We start from the raw sequence: 17,374 nt of genomic DNA on the forward strand, positions 1-17,374 counted from the left end.
TGTTTTTTTTTGGAAAGAAGATCTATGGTTCAAGTATGACTGTTTAAATGGTTATTCAGACATACGACTGAGGAAAAGAAGATAAAGGGACTTGTTCCTTTAACCTGATATCTGGTTTGATTTTTTTTTATTTCTTTCTTAATTAATTAATTGTAGTTTTTCCTACTAATGGGACTATTTTTATAATATATATATTTAGGGGAGGGTTCAATTACTTATACAATAGTACTAGTTGGTATTTTTGAAAATTTAGTTGGGTTAAATATGCTATTAACTTTTTTTTGCTTTATTACAGCGTCTTACAACCAAATTTAAAGCTTTTTTTGGGGATTTAATGTTAAATTTAAAATGGCGCTGGTTTATCATTTTAAGAGATAACATTATTTCAGTTCTTTTTGTTTAAAAAAAGATTAAATATAAACATGGGATAGTTTGTAGATGCTGGAATGTAAACACTTTCCTTTGCTGAGACTTTGTTGCTCCTCTTACAAGGACAGTGGGTTTTGTTTTTTTTAACTGGGGAGGGAGAGAGAATCTCTTTAAATTTTTTTTTGTACAGACAGAGCAGTCCCTGGCTTCGTATTCTATCATAGAGTACCTGCTTTTTTTCGGTAAATCATGTACGAGGCAAGTTAGAGCAGTGGTTTGCCATTGCCTTCTGCCAGGTGGATTTTTCAAAGAGATCACCAGCTCTTAACCCAGCACGGAAAATGTGCAGGGGAGCCTGCTGGATTCGAACTCGGGACCTTCCACCCCACAGTCCAGCGCTGATGCCACTATGCCACCAGCCGGGTCTCAGAAGTTATCTGGTTGTAATATTTGCTGAAATCCTTGTCAAAAACAGGTTTCCTGATCATTGAAGCTGTGTAGCTGTGGCTGATGGGGTAATTGAGAGTATGAATTGAGTAAAACAAATGACACGGTACATCTTGACAACTGAACAGTCAAAGTCCCTTTGAACTTGCAGTCATACAGCATGGAAGTGCATCTTCAAGCCACCACGTCCGTGCAGGTCACCAAGTATTTATCTGTACTAATTCTACATGGAAGCAGTCTGAGGGTGGGGGGGGGGGGCGGGGAAGAAATCTTCCATCTATCTCAAAAGCTACATTTCCCAACAAACATTGTTGTTGCTTGCAACCATTCACTTAGCATTCTGTCCTCAAGAATTCCTTTGTAGATTAGTGACTGTGTTCTCTGGGAGAAAAAGAATGTAGCTATGTTCCCTCTAAGCTGTGTGCGTGTGCACGTGCACACACGGTTTTCAACCAGCACACAAAGGAAATTAATGTGCGCACAAAAGGTTAGTTACCTAAAATAATGTAGTAATTAATAATTATACTTATTGAAAATAATCTTTTAGCTAAATGTTTCTGTTAACTAGTTAGTCGGTTTTTCAAATACCACAATGCACGTCACTAATTTATGTCACCTCACCTTTCCTGTTCCGGTTTGTACAGCTGCATCATGGAAGCAGCCAGCTTTGGTGGACAGTGTTCATATTGTAAAGTTTACAAAGATCTGTTTCAAATCCTGTAGATAGCTTACTAAGTTTTTATTGAAAAAAATATTGATTCACTATGTCGAATTCAAAATAAGCGAAGGGCGTGAAGAAACTTGTTTAAAGTTGAATGGCTTAACAAAATAGTAGAAACTGCTACTCCGAAAGTTTATGAGGCATGAACGTTCAGCTATGAGAGATGTTTATGCATGAATCGGAAACTGGAGTATCTGTTTGTATTGTCGTGATGCGAAAGTTGCTGGAGAATTTGCTAGAGGAAAGAAGTGTGACGATATTTGGAAACTTGACTTTTTGAATTGTCATTTGGCAAGTAAATCGCAGTTGGATGGTGTACAAAAGCTCAGGAAACAGAACCTGTCATTACCCGTTACAGGAGTGCTAAGCATGTTATGGTTGAGTGCAGATGAGCAAGAGTGAAAACGATCAAATGTCACAGTAGATACAAGTTCGCTGTTGACTTCTATAAATAGTCTTTGTGTTCATTTAGGACATAGAGCATAGAATAGTACAGCACAGAACAGGCCCCTCGGCCCACAATATTGTGCCGACCCTCAAACCCTGCCTCCCATATAAGCCCCCACCTTAAATTCCTCCATATACCTGTCTAGTAGTCTCTTAAACTTCACTAGTGTATCTGCTTCCACCACTGACTCAGGCAGTGCATTCCACGCACCAACCACTCTCTGAGTAAAAAAACCTTCCTCTAATATCCCCCTTCAACTTCCCACCCCTTAGCTTAAAGCCATGTCCTCTTGTATTGACCAGTGATGCCCTGGGGAAGAGGCACTGGCTATCCACTCTATCTATTCCTCTTATTATTTTGTACACCTCTATCATGTCTCCTCTCATCCTCCTTCTCTCCAAAGAGTAAAGCCCTAGCTCCCTTAATCTCTGATCATAATGCATACACTCTAAACCAGGCAGCATCCTGGTAAATCTCCTCTGTACCCTTTCCAATGCTTCCACATCTTTCCTATAGTGAGGTGACCAGAACTGGACACAGTACTCCAAGTGTCGCCTAACCAGAGTTTTATAGAGCTGCATCATTACATCGCGACTCTTAAACTCTATCCCTCGACTTATGAAAGCTAACACCCCATAAGCTTTCTTAACTACCCTGTCCACCTGTGAGGCAACTTTCAGGGATCTGTGGACATGTACCCCCAGATCCCTCTGCTCCTCCACACTACCAAGTATCCTGCCATTTACTTTGTACTCTGCCTTGGAGTTTGTCCTTCCAAAGTGTACCACCTCACACTTCTCTGGGTTGAACTCCATCTGCCACTTCTCAGCCCACTTCTGCATCCTATCAATGTCTCTCTGCAATCGTCGACAATCCTCTATACTATCTACAACACCACCAACCTTTGTGTCGTCTGCAAACTTGCCAACCCACCCTTCTACCCCCACATCCAGGTCGTTAATAAAAATCACGAAAAGTAGAGGTCCCAGAACAGATCCTTGTGGGACACCACCAGTCACAATCCTCCAATCTGAATGTACTCCCTCCACCACAACCCTCTGCCTTCTGCAGGCAAGCCAATTCTGAATCCACCCGACCAAACTTCTCTGGATCCCACACCTTCTGACTTTCTGAATAAGCCTACCTTTAGAAGAAAGGTTTCCTGAAGATGAGGTACAAGAACGGTCAGCTGTTGCTTTCTCCGCAATTGCAGATTGTGACTTCACATTTGGCGATGAACAAGTTAATGCTTATATCTACAATATCATGATTTTCTAGCTGAAAATACTGTAATAGTTTAATGATTTCAAATTTTCTGTGCAAGAAAAAATTAAGTCCAAACTTATTTCAAACTTTGCTCAAATGGTGGCATTTGTACTTCAAAATGAACAGTTTTGCGACCTTGCACAGTTGATGGACATTGGGGGAACCTTTCTTGCATTTAGTGCAGGCTGTGAGCGAGGTTTTAGCCTAATGAGTCAACTCAAAAACAAGCTGAGAAACCATTTAGGTGAATGTCATTGGATATGTTAATGAGAATCACAAGCTATCAATTGGATGGAAGTTCTATTAGTCTAGATAGTTTACAAAGAATGGGTAAATGCCAAAGACGGGGGAGAGAAAAAATAACTGAGTGACTTAAATATGTATGTTATTTTGTTGTTATTCTGTGCAGTTTTACGTCAAATATTTTGTAAACCTACATAAACTGTGCCATATGTGCATTCAGTGCGCACATATTTTTGTCACAGGAAAAAAAACATAAGTTTTTTCTGCACAATGACTACTAAAAATTAGAGGGAACATTGGAATGTAGTATTATTAAAAAAACAGGGAAGGAATACATGGAGGAAAGGAGAAAGAGAGAGGGTAGAGGAAAAATACTTTATTTAGATGGTGTCTGTAACAACCTCTGGAGAACTATAATCAATTAATAGTGAAGGACAGTGCAATCACTGCCAGTCATCAGTCCAATCAGGATTCAGATGATACTGGCGAAGCACAGCAATGATTCCCCGGCAGCAAATGAAACTACCAATTACTTTATTAATCACACTTTTTCTTCAAAATGATTACTGCAATCAATATCCTACAACTTCCCTTTTGGAGTTGAGCTTTTGAACTGCCTGTACAACCTGGCATTTTAGCAATATGAACTGAAGTCTCAGTGGTGCAGGATGGTTGCGATGTGGTGTGTCTGGGCCAAATCAAGGTGGCAAGGTCCAGGCCCGAGAGGAGGGAATGTGCCAATTTTGACTATTGCTGGAGTGGACTCGGAAGCGATTCAAAGTCGCAGAACCGAGGTGAGGCAGAGACAGGGAGGCGGGGCCTGGGCCCAGGCCTGAGAGCAGGGAACAAGCCAATGTGTGACCGATTAAGCACCGGGCCAGAACGGAAACATCAAGTACAGGCCAAATCGAGGTGGCAGGGCCTGAGCCCGAGGCGAGGAATGGCCTGCTTTTTTGCCAACTTAAGCGCCAGAACAGATTGAAAATGTCAGAGTGCTGGAGCTAGAAGAGGGGCGAGCCAGTGTTCAGCTTGCTGCTCGCGAGGTTTACTCAACTCTGTGCTGAACTGAGGCTATGGCCTTCAACTAACAGGTTCCTGGATAGGCCACAGTGATGACTGACTTCATGACCGTGGACTCACTTTCGTGAACTTCAAATCTAAATGTTATTTGATTACTTTTATTGTTTGCACAATTTATTTTTTCTGCACATTAGGTGTTTGACAGTCTTTTTTTTAAATGGCTTCTATTGGGTTTCTTTACTTTGTGGCTGCCTGTAAGAAGACAAATCTCAAGGTTGTATATAGTATGCATACTTTGATTTGAAATGTATGTTGTACTTTGCAATGCAGTAAATGCAGCAGCCAGCTTACCTGTGACAAGTTTCCACAAAGGAGACACGGAAATCTGACCGTTCAACTGCGATTTTGTTTAAACAATACTGAGGCTTGCTGAGAACTACCCAGACCTACCTGCAAATAGGCCTTCAATCAGGCAACAAGCTTCAGCTGAAATGCAGCCTTCCACTTACAGACAGCCAGCCCTGAGACACCTGTGTGCAGATGTTTCAGCTTTCAGGTGTGGGAATCAGCTCAGTGAGCCCGAGCCAGGCTATAAAACTTGTTCCAATACAGAAATCCAATCCAATTCAATGAATGAATGGCTGAGGCTGCTGGAAAAATGCAAGTAGCATTTTTATTGGATTGAAATGCATTAAAATGTTTTTCATTGTTATTAGATGAATATATATTTTAATACCTGATTTGTTAAATAACTCAATCTTCTTAATAAATTCTGCATGTTTTCAAATGTTCCTAAATGCCACATATTTACAAACATTCAATGGCAGGTTCAATGACAAAGTTATTCCATCACTATAGCTACAGACAAGTATCAGAAGAGACCCTGCTCTAACTACCTACTCTGGATTTATCACAAACAAGAGAAAATCTGCAGATGCTGGAAATCCAAGCAATGCACACAAAAATGCTGGAGGAACTCAGCAGGCCCGGCAGCATCTGTGGAAAAAAGAACAGTCGACGTTTCGGGCCGAGAGCCTTCAGCAGTCCCGCTGCCCGGCCTGCTGATTTCCTCCAGCATTTTGTACGTGTTACCCTGGATTTATCATTGCCAAATATGGGACCGACAATATTTTGAGGGGTCACCAGTAAGGAGAAACAAAGCTGGACCAGTGACATTAGAACAGTGGCTACAAGAGCCGGGTTGGGGCTGGGTCTCCTGAGGTGTGTAACTAACCTCCAAATCACCCCAAGATCCTACAAGGCATATCAGGAGTGTCGTGCAGTATTTCTCACCTGTCTGAATTAGTGCAAGTCCAATTATTTTCAAGAAGCTCGATACTATTTGCAACAAGGCAAGCTGTTTAAATTGCATGCTATCAATTGCCCTAAACATTTACTCCTTCACTACCAGACCAGTGTGGTTGCAGTGTGCCCCATCTGCAAAATGCACTGCTGTTATTAACACAGGCTACTCACCCAGTACCCCCAAACCATGACCTCTGCCACCAAGAAAGGCCAGTGAAAGCAGGCACATAGGATCAGCACCATTGACAGGTTCCACCTCTTGGAAAAATATTGCCAGAAGCCTCATTGTTCCTGAGTCTATAGAGCACTATCTAACCAGCAAGGCAGCAGGAGAATCTTCAGTAGAAGGACTGTAGCAGTTCAAGATGACAGTTCAGCACCATGATGGGCGATGAACTAGTCAACAACATCATAATAACAAAAATTAATGTAAATAAAACACTGCTGCAGTGAACTTAGTTAAAAATGAGTGAAAGCGAGGCAATAGAGGGAAGTAGGTGATTCTCATGATATAGTCATCCTGGGCAAGTGGGTTAATGAATGAATAATTTAACCCAGCCAAGTATGAAGTGATAGATTTTGGGAAATTAAACCAGGCAGGATATACACAGTGAATGACCAGGCCTTGGAAGTGTTTTATCAGAGAGGCCGGGGGACACAAGTACAGAGTTCCCTGAAAATGGCAACAGAGTTGAACACAATTGTGAATAAGGTGTATGCCATACCAGCCTTACATGCCAGGACACTGAGCACTGGGATTTCATGTCACTCCTGAAGAAGATATTGATGAGTCTACACTAGGAGTACTGTATGCAGTTCTGGCTAGATGGGATTATTCTTATTGGACTGAAGGAGGCTGAGGTACAACCTGATTGAGATGTATAAAATCATGAGAAGCATAGAAAGGGTGGAAAGTCACAATACTTTTCCCCATGGTACGTGAGTCTAAAAGCTACAGAGCATTGGTTGAAAGTCAGAAGGGAAAGATTTAAAGGTAACCTGAGGCTCTTCATAACAAAGCTAACACTTGCATTCCTGAAGAAGAAGATGCCATGTCCCTATAAAATCAATTAATTTTTATCATAATTGTCCTGATATGATGGACTTACCTTGCCTCTTTGGGCCACACAATACTGCTCTTGGTATTTTAATTTTGATCAGACGTGAGCTATTTACTTTCTGGAGCTATAGTAATATTATAATCAGAATCAACTTTAATATCACCAGCACGTCATAAAATTTGTTGTCTTTGCAACAGCAGTATAATGCAATACATAAAATAGTGAATTACAGTAAGTACGTATAGTATGTATATGAAATAGTTAAATTAAATAAGTAGTGCAAAAATAGAAATAAAAAGTAGTGGGGTTATGTTAATAGGTTCAATGTCCATTCAGAAATCGGATGGCAGAGGGGAAGAAGCTGTTTGGGAATCGTTGAGTGTGTGCCATCATGCTCCTGTACCTCCTTTCTGATGATAGCAGTAGAACAAGGCATGACCTGGGTGAAGGGATCCTTGTAATGGATGCCACCTTTCTGAGGCATCACTCCTTGAAGATGTCCTAGATACTATGGAGGCTAGTTCTCATGATGGAGCTGACTAAGTTTACAACTCTCTGCAGCTTACCTCGGTCCTGTGCAGTCGACCCTCACCCCATACCAGATGGTGATGCAGCCAGTTAGAATGCTCTCCACGGTACAGCTGAAGAAATTTGCAAGTACTTTTAGTGACGTACAAGATCTCCTCAAACTCCTAATGAAATATAGCCACTCTCGTGCCTACTTTGTAGCTGCATCGATATGTTGGGTCCAGCTTAGATCCTCAGAGATATTGACACTCAGGAACTTGAAATTGCTCACTCTCTCCACATCTGATCCTCTTTGAGGACTGGTGTGTGCTCCCTCATCTTACCCCTTCTGAAATCCACAATCAGTTCTTTGGTCTTTCTGACATTGAGTGCAAAGTTATTGCTATGACTGCACTCAACCAGCTGGTATATCTTGCTCCTGTATGCTCTCTCATCTCCATCTGAGATTCTGCCAATAATGGTTGTATCATCAGCAAATTTATAGATGGCATTTGAGCTGTGCCTAGCCACACAGTTATGGGTGTAGAGAGAGTAGAGCAGTGGGCTAAGCACCCACCCCTGAGGTGCACCAGTGGTGATTGTCGGTGAGGTGGAGATGTTATTTCCGATACACACATATTCAAGTCAAGTTGTTTATTGTCATTTAACTATAAAAATGTATATAAAGTATATAACCATATAATGTATAGAGAAATGATATAGAAAGATTGTGGACTTTTGGTTAGGAAGTCGAGGATCCAGTTGCAGAGGGAGGTACAGAGTCCCAGGTTCTAAATCTTTCATTCAGAACTGTAGGAATGATTATGTTAAACACTGAGCTGCAATTAATAAACAGCATCCTGACATAGGTATTTGTATTAATGACATTAGGGTACCACCCCAACAAACGACGAATGTCCATCAGCGCAGGTGCACCACATGGCTGTGTGTTTAGCCTCCTGCCCTACTCACTTTGCACTTGTGCTGTGTGGCTAAGCACAGCTCCAATGCCAAATTTAACTTTGCTGATGTCACCACTGCCATTGGCTCAATCAAAAGTGGTGAGGAACCAGCATATTGGAGGGAGGCTGAAAATCTGGCAGAGTGGAGCCACAACAATAAACTCTCACTCCATGTCAGCAAGACCAAAGAGTGTTGACTTCAGGAGTAGGACACCAGATGTCCACGAGCCAGTCTTCATAGGAGGATCAGAGGTGGAGAGGGTCAGTAACTTCATATTCTTCAATGTTATCATTTTAGAGGACCTGTCCCGGACCCAGCACGAAAGTGCGATTATGAAGAAAGGATGGCAGCACCTCTTCTTCATTAGGAGTTTAAAACTTTGACAAACTTCTGGATATATGTGGTGGAAAGTATATCGACCAGTTGTTTTGCAGCCTGGTATGAAACACCAATGTCCTTGACCAGAAAATCCTACAAAAAGTAGTGGATACAGCTAGTCCATTATGGGTAAAGCCCTCCCCATCTGAGCACATCTATATGGAGCATTGTCACAGGAAAGCAGCATCCATCAGCAGGGACTCCCACGATGGAGGTTATGGTCTCTTCTCACTGCTGCCATCCGGAAGAAGGTACAGGAGCCCCAGGACTCATGCCCTCTGGTTCAGGAATAGCTATTACCCCTCAACGATCAGGTTCTTGAACCAAAGGGGATAACTTCATTTGGCCCATCACTAAACTGTTCCCACAACCTATGGACTGACTTTCAAGGACTCCGCATATCATGTTCTTGATAGTTATTGCTATTTATTTATTATTATTTCTCTTTTTTTTCTTTTGAATTTGTACGGTCTGTGTTCTTTTACACATTGGTTGCTTGTATGTCCTGTTGGGTGCGATCTTTCATTGATTCTATCATCGTTCTGGAATTCACTGAGTATGGTCATAAGAAAATGAATCTCAGAGATGTATAAGGTGACATGTGTACTTTGATAATAAATTTGCTTTGAACTTTAATTTCAGCATTTAAATTCTACTTGTGCAAAATAAGCAGAAGATGATGAATGTGCTATGATTACCCGCATAATATTTTAATAAATTGTCTACCCCATTATTCCATGGCAAAGTAAAATTTGAGGCAATCTGAGGAAAATTACACCCATGACGTGTTTCCATTATGTTTATCATATTGACTGGCAAACAGGCGAGATAAAACAGATGGCTGTTAAGACATTGATTATTTAAATGCAAAAATAAAAAGCTAAACAATCGATTTGTTTTTGAGGTAAAAGAATACGAGGCTCCTAACCTGATCACAGTTCACAAAGTTCATCCCTGTAACTTCTTCTAAAATGTAACTTAATTTAGTGATAACATTAAATTATAAGTAAAATATAATGTTTATATCACATTTTAATTTTATGCAGCTTACTTTTCATTTTCTAATTGCACTTCCCTGCAATCAAGTAATCAGTTATTGCTAATAGCAACTAGTTGGACGACAAATTTAATTACATTTTATCCATTTAGTGAAATGGGCTACAGCTTAATAAAATTGATTCATTATGTTATTAGCACAACATCCTTCACAATCATACTGCATTTATCAAAAGCCAATCACTTATTGAATATTAATGTTAAAGGTTGTGCCTGCATCTCCTTTCATTTATAACATCAATTTTATCTGCTTAATTTTCCACAATACCCTTGCTTCTACTTTAAAGAAACCAATTTATCCAGAAGCATAATCCCTTGATGAATGTCTATTATCTTCCAAATCCTCATTGACTTCCATTTCCAATTTCTTACAAATCAGGGTTCAGGCATTTGATCACACTCCTGCTGAGGTTAGCATTATCATATAGAACACATAACATTTATAGTACTCTCATAAGTCCCCCAATCCAAATATTCACAAATAAGTGCCTGCTGGCATTTTAAAAAAATGAATCTGCTGGGTGTGCATGCTGCAATGACAGGAACCTGGCACAGGACCCTGCCCTCCCTGTTGTTGTACCTGATTCACTGAGAACGTGGCTACTAGGAACTCTGTTCTCCTTGCCATTCCACACTGCTGGGCTACGAACCTGCATACTGAGAACCTGGCGCAGAACCCTGCCCTCCCTGTTGTTGTACTTGATTCACTGAGAACGTGGCTACTAGGAACTCTGTTCTCCTTGCCGTTCCACACTGCTGGACTACGAACCTGCATACTGAGGACCTGGCGCAGAACCCTGCCCTCCATGAATCTAGCAAGAAATCAATTCATGGCTCTGCGGCAAGGGTGCCTTTGAAGGCTGGTGTTAGGCAAGTACAGTGACTGTGTCGAGTTTGCAAGCCATTGCTGGATACTGGCAGCAGTTATTACACCAATTGCCATCTCTCATCCCTCCCATGAGAGTTGTTATCTCCCTCTCTCTTAGCTCAGCTGCACAGATCTCTTCAGCCTGTTAACCGTACTGGCCACCAAAAAAAAAGAATCACTCGTCCAAGCATTGACACAAGTTTAGAAAGAAAACAGCTCATGGCTACTTAATAAGATATGGCAGCTATGATTGGTTAGAGATGATGAACTCATTGTGGGGTTTCCTGCTTGCCCTGTAACCTATCAGTGCTCTTAATTAAAATTGGGGAAATAACTAAAGGGGCCAGGAGAAACAGAAGCTAATCCATAGCTGCAATGGGGTAGTTAGGGATTAGTATTTGTTTTAAAAACTGCAAATACTGGAAACACTCAGCATGTGAGGCACCATCTGTGGGAAAATAAGGTTTCAGGTTGAAGATCCTTTGTCAGAACTGCAAAAGGAAAAAATCAAACTTGTTTAATTTTCAGAGAAACAGGAAAGAGGCTAAATTGTAGAGATCATCTACTCAGTGTGTTAATACAGACAGACAGGAAGAAAGACAATGAACTGAGGCATTGAGAGGAGGACAGATAGAGAGTGGGAATCCAAAGAGATGTAGAAGTTGCAATTGGCAAGGCAGTCAGTGATGTCCATCATGAGAAAACCAGAGATTGTATCACAGTTGGATGACTTACCACACAAATAGCCAGTTCTGATATAGACAGAAAAAGTGAATAACCTGAAGTATCAGAACTCAATATTGAGTCCAGATGGGAGATGAGGTGTTGTTCCCCAAGCTTAAATCATTGTGGAGCAGCAGACAACAAACAGGCATGTCAAAATAGAAGAGAGGTGGAAAATTAATACATTAACCCAACAAGGATCACTGAGCCACCCCTACTGATTGAATGCAGGTGCTCCATAAATCAATCACCTAATACGCTTTTGGTTTCTCCGTTGTAGAGCAGCAAATGCAATATACCATTTTAGAATAAATCCAGGTGAATCACTGCTTCAACAGAAAGACTATTTGCATCACTGGGAAACAGGAAAGGAAGAGATGAAAAGATAGATGTAACAGCTCTTGTGATTGGATGATGAGCACCAGGGCAACTTACTCTCTGTCCTGACGAGGAGAGTGAGGAACAAAAGAGATGTATGAAGTAGATGAGAGCTCACTGTTGTAGCGTGGATGAAATCACCGCAGAGACAGAGTTACTGGTAGATACAAATCAGCTTCTTTATTCGACACAACAAGGTACAGCAGGCATCATACGGACGGAGACGCTTCCGGTAGAAAGGTCTATTAGCCCAATGTGGGCTCGATACTCATAAGCTAAACACAAAGGCAATCGCTACTTAAAAGTTATAGACAATGCATCCTTTTGAAGCTACCTGCAAACATCACACCTTCTGACTTCATCCTGTCCTTCCGACACCAACATGTCTGGGTTGGTATCCACAGTCTTTAGGAATGCAATTTAAATCCACAATACATTTATTTGGCATTTTACGTGCTAACATAGACGACAATTAATATTTATAAAGTATAGATAATACTGTCTTCGAAACTACACCATCTGGTCAAACTACGGCGCCAGAAGCATCTGGGTATTCACACCTTTTTAGGAAGCGCAGTGTTGTAAACTCAATCCACAGTACTTTGTCAAACAGAAGTCTGGTGGCCAAAGTCATTTAAATGTAAACGAATCATCTACCCAAAAAAACTCACTCTAACACTCACATTGAGTAACTTTTCCTTCAATTGCACTCGCTTTCTGCAGATCAAAGGTGGGAACTCACATGGGTCCCCCACACATAGCCCTGGGAGTACAGTACTTGCATAAATGAACAAACCCAGTCTAGCTTCAGATTAAGTACAGCTAAAAAATTGAAAATAAATAATTTAGAGTATTCTCTTGCATGGTAAATCATTAAATCATTTGAAATGAGTATTACAAAGAATCCCCTAATCTAGAATGCAGCCTGAGGCCTCAGACACATTTCTAGTGTGCTCTGTCCATCCAACACACAGATGTCAAGAATGTTAAGTACATTTTCTCTGAAAATTAAATTAGAATAAAGTACAAATCAATATTAGTCTTAAAAAGCACAAACAGGTTTTCACCTCCCTTGATCAATATTCTAAAAATAGAAGTAGCACATTTGTCAATATGACAGTAATTATTAATGTTTTAAAATAATCTATCACATAAATGCCTCAAAATTAGTAGCTTTTCTAATATTTCCACTGGCTACAGAAGACAGGCATGAATAATTCTAATGAACAAGCAAATGAAAGCTTCTGTTAAAAACATTATACGTGTTCAAAAAAGATGTTTTGGAAGGACTGCACACAGGTTGAGATCCCGAGCATTTTATTATTTGAATTGGTCCGAAAAGCTGGGAAGCAATTCAGATGGATTATTGCCACAAGGCTTCACATTTCACGCTGTACTTCTCAGATGTTATTAGCACAGTGCGTTGGCGTATAAAATTGAAGCAGCGAACATAATATGTCCATAAGTCACCAATGAGTTACCCAACCTACCTCAGTCTCAATAGTGAAGGTCGATATTTCAACTGACTAACATATAACCTATTTTTGCTATACCTGAGAAAAATAACAGTATATAGATTTTTTGGCTACTATAGCATATTACAGTTTTTTTTAAATGCTAACTTGAAAATGGAATTTTCCTCTGACCTTGCACAAAGTTGTTGATCATTGTTTAACTAGTTTCAAAACATTTTCTTCTTCCATCCCAACCATATTCATACCATTGAGTGTTAGACAACCCAGGTGAAGTTGTTTGCATTAAGCCTCCACTCTGGTTGTGGAGAAGCCCAAGAACATATTGGTCAGTGTGGGAATGGGAAGGGAGCTGAAATGGCATGCAACTGGAAGCTCAGGATTACCATTGAGGACAAAGTGTAGGTGCTTTGCAAAATCAATCTCCTTGTCTCCTCTTGGACTCATCAATGTAAAGGAGATCACAATTAGAGGACCAAATACAGTCCATCAAGTTGGAGGATGTACATGCGAGTTTACAGGCTAGCTCAGGACCTTGTGTTTTATGTCTCTCTCATGAAAAATGTCAGATGTCAAAGTGATGATGAAAAACTCCTTGGTCTGCTCAAAACTTATTGGCCTTGCAATACAAGAAGTATTGAGGAGAAACTGCTTTGTGGAACTCTCTGCCCAGGGAAGCAGCTGAGGCTTCTTCACTACATATATTTAAGATTCAGTTAGACAGATTTTTACATAGTAAGGGAATTAAGGGTTATGGGGAAAAGGCAGGTAGATGGAGCTGAGTTTACAGACAAATCAGCCATGATCTTATTGAATGGTGGGGCAGGCTCAATGGGCCGGATGGCCTACTCCTGCTCCTATTTCTTATGTTCTTATGTTATGTTCTAAGTAGTTCATGAAGAAATGCTGTCAACTGGCACTTTCTGGCCTGCGGGAAGACATGCTCAGGGATGCGCTGAAGCTCAGTGCAGCCAATGTAGAGGCTTTATGGGGATAGACCGCAGTCTAGGATACATCTGTCATCAGATACCGAGGGGCTCAGCCAGAGTAAAGCCTCTCAAACACTTGACATATGTGTCATCCAAAAGACCACATGAATGGCAATGGTGCCTTGTATGCAACTGTGCGAACACTACCAATACATAGAAGCAACAAGACTATTAATGTATAGACTGACCAATACTTTATGAACTTTGTACTTGTATATGCATATTCATGAATAAAGTTTATTTTTGAAATAAAAAGAAATGGGTTCCTGAACTACGATAGTCCAGCAAAGGGTGGGCTTATTGGCGATCTATTGTTGGAATCTATTTGTTGATTGAAGCACCAGTGAAGGTTTCAGGACATTCCGATTCGATATTCTGCTAGTCATCCTTTAGAATCCACTGAAAGGAAACATTGATCCAGGTTTTGCCAGTTGTTGCTAGCAGTCCTTAGATACATTCACACACTGCACATGGTTAGATCCAGTGCAGACTTCTTTTCAATAGGAACTCTACGGTTCTGCATTAAAAGAAAAGGCAAGTTTCTATTCTTTATTTTTGTTTTATTGATAATTATTAAAGATTTTCTATTTCCTAAAGAAAAAGTCTTTAATTTTCTGCTTCCTTATTAACAGTTTTAAACTTGGAAAACACTGACAGTTTTGATAGTTATCAGAGCTTGGAGCAATATACTGAGGACTTTTTACGTTATTTCTATTAAATTCATCTTCCTTCCATTTATTGTGCATAATAATGCTTCATAGATCTTCGTATGTGTTTATATCTATGGGATACCCTGCATAGGATCAACATATTTCCTTTAGATTGTAACATAACTCAATGCAAGAAAATCGCAGAACTTGCTGTGCAGTGGTTCTCAACAGTGCTTTCAGATTACATCATTGTCAAAACCATCCTGAAATGTGCTTTGAACTGACTTATCCTGTGTGAGGAAACAAATAACTAAAAACTAAGCATCATGTTGGTGGATGGAACTTAATGCAGGTAAGTGTGAGGTGCTACACTTCCATAGGACCAAAACAAGCTAGGTCTTACACAGTGAAAGGCAGGGCGCTAAGGAGTGTGGTAGATCAAAGGGATCTCGGAACCCAGATCTGTAATTTGTTGAAAGTAGCGTCACAGGTAGATAAGGTCACAAAGAAAGCTTTTGGAACATTGGCCTTCATAAATCAATATATTGAGTACAGGAGATGGGATGTTATGTTGAAGTTGTACAAGACATTGGAGAGGCCTAATTTGGAGTATTGTGTGCAGTTCTGGTCACCCATTACAGGAAAGATGTAAAATGAAAGAGTGGGGAGAAAATTTACAAGGATGTTTCCAGGGCTGGAGGACCTGAGCTATAAGGAAAGATTGAACAGATTAGAACTTTATTCCTTAGACACAGAAAACAGAGGAGATATGAAGAGAAATACAAAATTATGAGGGGTATAGATAGGGTAAATGCAAGCCGGCTTTTCTCCACGGAGATTGGGTAGGACCACAATCAGAGGTCATGGGTTAAGGGTGAAAGGAGAAAAGTAAGGGAAACATGAGGGGAAACTTCTTCACTCAGAGGGTTGTGAGAGTGTGGAATGAGCTGACAGCACAAATGGTGCACGCAAGCTCAATTTCAATGTTTAAGCAAAGATTGGATAGGTACATGGATGGTAAGGGCATGCAGGGGTATGATCCCAGTGCAGGTCAATGGGATTAGGCAGTTGAAATGTTTTTGGCATGGGCTAGATGGGCTGAAGGGCCTTTTTCTATGCTGTACTTCTCTATGACGTATTCACTGTTTTTTTTCGGTTTGTTCACCTGCATTTGAAGGGAAAATGAAGTTTTTGATAATTTATAAGTAAAGTACTGGATGAAGAATATTTATATCATAAATTCGAATGACCAAGGGTCACTAAGTTACAGTATGTGAGGAAAGTAAAGGAAAAGGTCACTTCAAGGAATATCTTTGCTGATTTTCAGCCACAACTCTGAATTTCCAGTCTCCCTCACAATTCCCAATCTGTCCCCTCTGTGCTCGACACTTTTCTAACAAGCCTCAGTATAACAAATAGCCTTCTTCCAAAGTAGACATTTTATAGCCTTGAGAATTCAAATGAAGATTCAAGCTGATCATATTATTCTTCTTAGTCTGATACAGAAGAAAGTAGCATTTATATATTGCAGTGAAAACCTTATGCAAAATTTAAATTGTCACCTGATTAGAAACAAAAGGTCTGAGTTCAATTGGTTCAGCAAATTAACATGGAAATGTGCTGATTATCTCATTTGTTTCCTCATATATTTAAACAGATTACTCAAGTATTCAACACAGTTTCCACTCAAATATCTAATGTAACAAAAATATAGTCTATGGCTTTCCTCCTCCTCAATAACAATAATTCAACAATCTGAAGTGATCCCATATTATTGACACCTATTCATTTGAAATTCTCAAGTGACCCTCATATAGAGACATATCAGAGATTGCAGTTGTTGGAAATCTGGATCAACACATACAAAATGCTGGAGGAACTCAGCAGGTCAGGCAGCATCTACGGAGGAAAATGAATAGTGAACATTTTGGACTGAGATCCTAATGAAGAGCCCTGGCCAGAAACTTCGACTGCTCATTTTCCTCCAAAGATGCTACCTCAGCATATGTGTGCATCGACACTCATACATTCCTTTATTAAAGAAATTCAGTCAATGTCTCCCAATCAACCTGGCATTTCATTTCCTCAAAACTCACATCAAATATTCTTCTGATGTTACCATTTCACCATTTTTAACTTTCTCCCCAAAATGAGCACCAAAGTCTTCTCTAGTTTCTTTACTAAGCCAATCTAAAATTGAGTAATGGGCCAAACAAGCAGTACTGATTCAGCCACTCTTCATACAGCTCTATTGAAATCAGATCACCCAAAGGCAAGATTGCCCCCAGTTATTGAGGAACCTAAATGGAGTCTATGGAAAACACGACATGCCTAATGTTCATCTGTATGCTGTACTTGACCATGCTGGTACAAAAACTAAATTTAAAATTGTGGGAATATCTCATATATGCCTAATACTTAATAACATCAGATTAAAGTATTTGTTCAGTATCATATTTCCACTTGTGTTGGTTGCCGTTTAGAAATTGTCTGCCATATTTCCTTCTCTT

The 17,374-nt window shown here is 40.2% G+C and overlaps 1 protein-coding gene across 2 annotated transcripts in view; it reads right to left on the bottom strand.

Moving 5' to 3' along the window:
• LOC134343400 (3',5'-cyclic-AMP phosphodiesterase 4D) overlaps positions 1-17,374 on the bottom strand; it is a 541,959-nt gene that overhangs the window by 73,533 nt on the left and 451,052 nt on the right. Inside the window, exon 4 of one of the 2 annotated variants that reach the window (XM_063042105.1) lies at positions 14,443-14,731. The exons of the other annotated variant lie outside the window; for it this stretch is intronic. Within the exon in view, the coding sequence (XP_062898175.1) occupies positions 14,689-14,731 (43 nt within the window). The 3' untranslated portion in view covers positions 14,443-14,688. Of the gene's footprint in view, positions 1-14,442; positions 14,732-17,374 lie in introns of those variants that run through there. 2 annotated transcript variants of the gene reach the window in all.

The sequence above is a fragment of the Mobula hypostoma genome, chromosome 3 (assembly GCF_963921235.1).
Source record: "Mobula hypostoma chromosome 3, sMobHyp1.1, whole genome shotgun sequence".
Classification (NCBI taxonomy): Eukaryota; Metazoa; Chordata; class Chondrichthyes; order Myliobatiformes; family Myliobatidae; genus Mobula; species Mobula hypostoma.